Source organism: Jatropha curcas, chromosome 6, assembly GCF_041381405.1.
Source record: "Jatropha curcas cultivar XTBG-Jc1 chromosome 6, XTBG_Jcur_1.0, whole genome shotgun sequence".
NCBI classification, from domain to species: domain Eukaryota; kingdom Viridiplantae; phylum Streptophyta; class Magnoliopsida; order Malpighiales; family Euphorbiaceae; genus Jatropha; species Jatropha curcas.
In genome coordinates, this window is record NC_143156.1 from 26,797,288 (window position 1) to 26,803,361 (window position 6,074).

The 6,074-nt window shown below is 28.1% G+C and overlaps 1 protein-coding gene across 4 annotated transcripts; it reads left to right on the forward strand.

Annotated features, from left to right (window-relative positions):
• Positions 1 to 1,623: 1,623 nt before the first annotated feature.
• LOC105650383 (putative serine/threonine-protein kinase PBL11) lies at positions 1,624 to 5,014 on the forward strand. Of its 4 annotated transcripts, XM_037635118.2 has the most exons (6): positions 1,629 to 1,839; positions 1,973 to 2,056; positions 2,632 to 2,876; positions 3,280 to 3,415; positions 3,508 to 3,644; positions 4,556 to 5,014. In XM_037635118.2, the coding sequence occupies exons 2-6, from the start codon at positions 2,008 to 2,010 to the stop codon at positions 4,562 to 4,564; spliced, it is 576 nt and encodes a 191-aa protein (XP_037491046.1). In that variant the 5' UTR covers positions 1,629 to 1,839; positions 1,973 to 2,007; the 3' UTR covers positions 4,565 to 5,014. The 4 variants fall into 4 exon arrangements, with proteins under 4 accessions (XP_089579064.1, XP_089579062.1, XP_089579063.1 ...); XM_089722938.1 differs by lacking the exon at positions 4,556 to 5,014 and having other exon boundaries at positions 1,624 to 1,839; positions 3,508 to 3,784; XM_089722936.1 differs by lacking the exon at positions 3,508 to 3,644 and having other exon boundaries at positions 1,625 to 1,839.
• Positions 5,015 to 6,074: the final 1,060 nt, after the last annotated feature.

The following is a 6,074-nucleotide window of genomic DNA, read 5'->3' on the forward strand; positions in this document are numbered from 1 at the left end:
TAATTCAAGTATCAAATATATTATAATTACTATTTTCCAAAAAAATAAAATAAAAAAATAATATTTTTTCGTAGATTCTTGCAAAAGGATCAATATATTAACATATACATACATAAATCAAGTTTATAATTAATCTTGAATTTTTTATTTTCTAGAAATATTTTAGTAGGTTTTAAAATAATTTTTATAAATGTCAATTATTATTGAATTCATTTTGAATGAATAATTTAAAATATTGGCATAAATCCAATAAAGATTAAAAACATAAAAAAAATTTCATTAAAGTTTGTCCTAATTTGAAATAAGTTAAGAAATACTGTCATCTCCCTTGACAAAAGAAAACATACATATACTTTATAATTTCATCGTCATCACCACATTGATCAAGTTCAAATTTATTAGATGTGATGAAAATAGTCTTGTGTTGTTTGCAAGTAATTTTTCTTGTTTAGAGAATTTTAAATTTTTTCTTTATTTTTTTGTCTTTTGATTGGTTGTTTCAATTTAGTATGTAGTATATGATACCGATAATTATTAACTTTTTTAAAATCTAATTTAATCTAATTATATAACCTACTCAAATTTTATCGTCTAACCTGATCTAACTTTAATTTTTAAATATTTTGAGTTGTTTTAACTTTTAAATACGGATTTTTTTATTAAATTTAATTTTAATGGTTTTTCTAATCTATATTTGCAGAGGGAACAATTAGTTAAAGGGAACATGCAACTTTTCTATGTGGATCAGCAGCGTGCGGTGTATCTCTCATCCCTCAGAAATATGAACTATCCACGATTTTTTTTGTTGCATATTTTGACTAACGAGGGTTATTATTTCTCTTTGTTTGAACAGGTTCCAGGAGATGAACAGGTTATTAATGTGTAAGTGCTACATAATTTACAAAGAATGATGCCTTTTTATGATATTCATATGGTTAATTTGTGATTGTTGTTTCACGTCACACGGTATCTCTATGGTTGTTGTCAGGAACTAGAAGATCCTCCCATTTTGATATATATATATATATATATATACTTTTATTTTTAGATTTATTCTTAAATTTTAAATAAATATACATAGATAATTAAGTACATTGACCATAAAAAATTACATTCAATACTACATAAATGATTCTTTTTCTCTTTTTCTCTCTCAATTAAGTAAAATATCTCTCAATTAAAATTTTAATCATGGGATATTAATTTAATGTACATGTTTTTATGTGAAAAATGAAGTGTTTAATTAAAATTTTTCGTTTATCAAATGACTAACAATTTATCTAACAAGAGGACATTTACGTTGAAGGATTCCCATTAAACATATTTAATTATTTTTACAAAGGCTTTTATAATAATTTGGTAATGTATGATAGTAAAACCAAGGATTCCGGAATAATTAATATAAACTGCAAGATGAAGTCATATATTTTGACTTAAAATAATTTTTCCAAATAATAAATGAAAGTTAAAAGACAATTCCCATAAAGTTCACATCACATGTGGCTCATTTGGACATTTTAATTTTTTTTTTTTTTTGTCCTCATAATCTGTCACGTGTGGAAAAAAAGTGAGCCCTACTATTGTATATTCAATTTTAATTGCAAATTTTAAACTGTCCATGCCTCGATTGCTAGCGTTTTTCACTTATGCACTAAAGATATAATTATATCTATACTTAAATACAAATATAGCCAGTAAAACCAAGTAAGATTCACTTGATTTTTCTCGAAGGTATGACAGCAAGCACCCTGAACTAAAGTATTGACGGCCGACTCCTTGTTGTTATTGGGCAACTGATCATCGCGAAACAGCAAGTCCGCCTCCAGTGAGTTGCTCAAAGTAGTTTTTTTAACCTTTCTTTTTCTTGTTATAATATTTGCTGCCAAATTTTAAGAAAGAAAAAGGGATTTCTTGGAACTAGATTGCTCTTTTTCTTTGTTCGATTTTTTATTTTTTAATTTTTGGGTTTTAGAATTTCTGCGGAGAGGAGTTGAGGTGTCTGATTGAATGGGACTTTGTGTTAGCAACGGAATCAAGGGTTCTAATCGTAGCACAGGTACCCATTTATTCTTTTATGTTGTAGTGCTTAAGTTTTTATGTGTTTTCACAATTAGCTGTTACTGGTTTTCCTTAATTGAGATTGAAATCAGTCGCCTTTTTCTTAATTTTTACCCTAAAGATGCTTCTTTTTGTCTTTTCCCCGGTATTAGTCACTCTAAATGTTTGCTGTTGCTATGGCTTTCACGAATACACTTAATGTTCTTGACAAGAAATTTAAATTTTTAGATGTATTTTTACTTTTTGTAAATTTCAAGATAAATTTCTAAGGTATGTATTTCTATGGTTGATTATTTGATAATTTTCCTTGGATTCAATCAGAATTTGTGAAAATTTGTCAGTCTTTGGTGATGATTTGGAGTATTGGTGTCTGAGGAAAAGTGTGTTTATATAATTTAAATTATGAAGATATTCTTTGAGATTATGTATCATATTGATATTCTGCTCTTCAGTACCTATTTGACAAAAATTGATTATTCTAGCATGAGAGTTAGTAATTAGGCAATGAGAAGGATAATATTTTTAGAGTTTCCTTTTAAACAATTTTTATTTCATTAATTTATTGTCTTGTAGAATTGAATTCAAGAAATGTCGGAAGAGATGGGAAGAATCTTGGTTTTGATTTTGAGATATTGCAGTCACCAAATTTAAGGAACTTTAGCTTTAGTGAACTGAAGACCGCCACTTCAAACTTCGAATCAACAAATGTAAGGAGTAGATATGGTTCTGGGTTAGTTTTCAAAGGGTGGATTGATGGCATGGACATTGCTGTGAAGAGGCTTAACCATGAAAGCTTCCTTGGTCAGCAGGATTCGTTGGTCAGTTTTATGGTTTCAATTTCTTAATTGTTTTTTCCAGCTATTTATGATAAATTTTTACTTTCAATTCAGGGGCCTATTTATTCGGTTGAGGTCCTTAATTAGAGGGAGTTCATACTTCTCTCACAATTAGGGGAATTTGGCAATACAAGATTTATATGAAATGTGAATCCAGTTCTTCCCATGTACTTTAAATGCCTTGCTATCTTTGCACCGGTAGGAGTGCTCAATTCATAGAAATAGCCATTGCCCATTAGGAATTTAGGATATCTAAAAAGTTCATAATATTTAGTATAAGTGAAATGATTATATTTTTGACCCTTTTTCATGCCTAGTGTGTTTAAATTTTAAAAGATTGAGATGAGCTAAAAATAGTTGACTGTAGTGTTCTTTGGACATGAAGGCAGAGATCAACTATCTTGAAAAATTGCAGCATCCCAATCTTGTTAAGTTGATTGGTTACTGCTTTGAGGATGACCTTCGGCTTTTGGTTTGTGAGTTTATGCCTTGTGGCAGCTTGGAAAAGCATTTATTCGAGAGTGAGTTCCATGTTATCTTATTTGTATTAACTTGACTACTGCTTTTTGTTTATGCATAATCATGCTCAAACGTTAAGCGAATCTTGATATAGTGGGGTCTGCGCCACTTTCTTGGGACATGCGCATGAAAGTTGCTCTTGGTGCTGCAAAGGGGCTTGCATTTCTTCATAGTGCTAATGTGAATCTCATTCATGGGGACTTTAAGGCTTCTCATATACTGCTTGATTCAGTATGTAATTTACCTACATTACCTGATCACTTTTTTCACAATATACTTGTCACATTTGAAGTTTCACGTCCCTTAAGAAAATCATTAAATTTGTCCAAGTTACAATAAATTATTGAGTAAATTGACTCTATTATCTTTAATTTAATACTAATTTTCTAAAAAATCCATTAAATTGAAGTAATAATTATTGGTCATATATAAAGGGTAAACATGAAAAAAAGCATTTACTACACCTTGAAATCACCAATGTGACAAGTATTTTGGAATAAATTATTTTTTTAAATGTGATAAGTATTATAGAATGAAGTTAGTATATGAATTAATAATTTTTGTACAATTAAGTGCATTTAGTCGGAATCTTACTGGAAAATCAAAATGAACTATCTACCCTATCATTTTGCTTTATTATTTATTTTAGATTATCATATTCATTTTTCTTATTACTCTATCTCTCTCTTATATTATTTTGAAATTAAAAGAAAATTGGAAGAAATTTTTTGACTTTTTTAGAAAGAGATATAAAACAGTAAAAAAAGGGGGAAAAAAAAAAGGAGATGGATTGGATGTTTATGATTGATATCATTTATTAAGTAATAAGATGGTTTATTTTAATTTTCCAATAAACTAATCCGACCAAATGCACTTGACTGCTACTTTTGAATAATTTAGACATTCAATTAGAAATTTTTTTAGTTCAGACATCAAAATAAAAACCATTAAAAAGTTTAAGCACTGCAAGTATAATTAACCTTTCCCAATATTCTCTCCATACTAATACTAATTATGTGGTTGTTAGACCAACTTATTGGTTTGTGGCTGTACTTTGCCTATGGTTTATGCAGTATAATACAACAGTATTGTTGTATTGTATCATGGAATATGGTCACTTATTAAATTTTGATATTGAACAGACCGTTTAAATGCAAAGTGCGATGTATACAGCTTTGGAGTTGTACTTCTAGAAATTTTATCCGGCAGACGAGCTCTGGACCCGAATATGCCACCTGAGCCAGGGTTCATAGTGGAGTGGGCAAAGCGTTACCTGACAAACAAACGCACAGTTTTCGAAGTTTTTGACACACGTCTTGACAGCCAACACTTTCTTAAAAGGGCTCGAAAGTTGGCTAACCTTGCACTTCATTGCTTAAATGATGAGCCGAAGTGGAGACCAGACATGGAAGATGTGGTTATGGCATTAGAGTCGCTTCAAGAATCAAATTAAAGCATGTGTTTATCGGAGCAACGTACAGTTTCTGCTTTGCATTTTGCTTGTAGTATTTTATCACTTTGTTATTATTGGCATTATGATGATGTTCTAGGCAATAATTTTCCTTTCAGTTGAGGCAGTAAAATTTTCTTCTGTTCATATACTTTACAATTTGAGGATTTAATACTGTAAATTTACATGCTGTAATCAAAGTTGAAAGTAGTTGATTCTTTGTGGATAATGAAAGTGAAGCACTAGCAACTCTCATTCTAAACAAGCTTCGTGCCGGAATAAAGGTATTATTGCATTTATCTCATATACAACAGTTATATATGTGTGTGTATATATATATATATATATATATATATATATTGAGAAGAACAACAGTTATGTTTAAGAGTCATATGTTTACAATAATTCGGTAATGTATGATAGTAATATAGATGATAGTGTTACATAAATTGCCAATACTTTTATAATCTTAGGTGGATTAAAAATTAATTCATGAATTGACAAAAGTGTCATATGGTAAGTTGGAGATAATATTTTGACATGATCGTAACTTTTTACAACTGTATTTTATTTTAATTAAATTTTTTCTAATTAATAAGATAAAAACTATTTTTTATTTTTTTCCTTTCTTTTTTAAGGTAATTTATTATTAATTTAATATTTAATATTTTATGCAATTTTTGTATTTTAGGTCAACGAGAAAGCAACGGTGTCATCCATATATGAAGCTTAAAAATATAATCTAAACAGTTTTAATAATTACTTCATCGAAGTTTTAGCGGTTAGAAAAATACAATAATACAAAGAATTTTGGGTAACTTTCCATATTATCAAATAATAAATATAATTACTTTCTTTCTTTTTAACTTTTTTTCATTTCTTCAATGTTGTTTTCGACTTATTTTCTGGTTTTGGCAAAAAAAAAAAAAATTGTTCAAAAGAAAAAAAAAATCTAAGTCTTATTTCAATATTATTTTTTTAAACTTCAATTTATTAATTTATAAGTAAATAATATAAAAGTATAGTAAATATATCAATAATCAATTTAAGTTATAGATTTATAATGTTGTATTATTGTAAACAGTGACATACTTTTTTTTTATTATTATTACAAATCACTTTAATATCTACCATTGTTGAATTATACTAAATAGAATTTTGATTGTTCTTCCTAAAATTTTATAATTCATAATAATTTACTAAACATAATA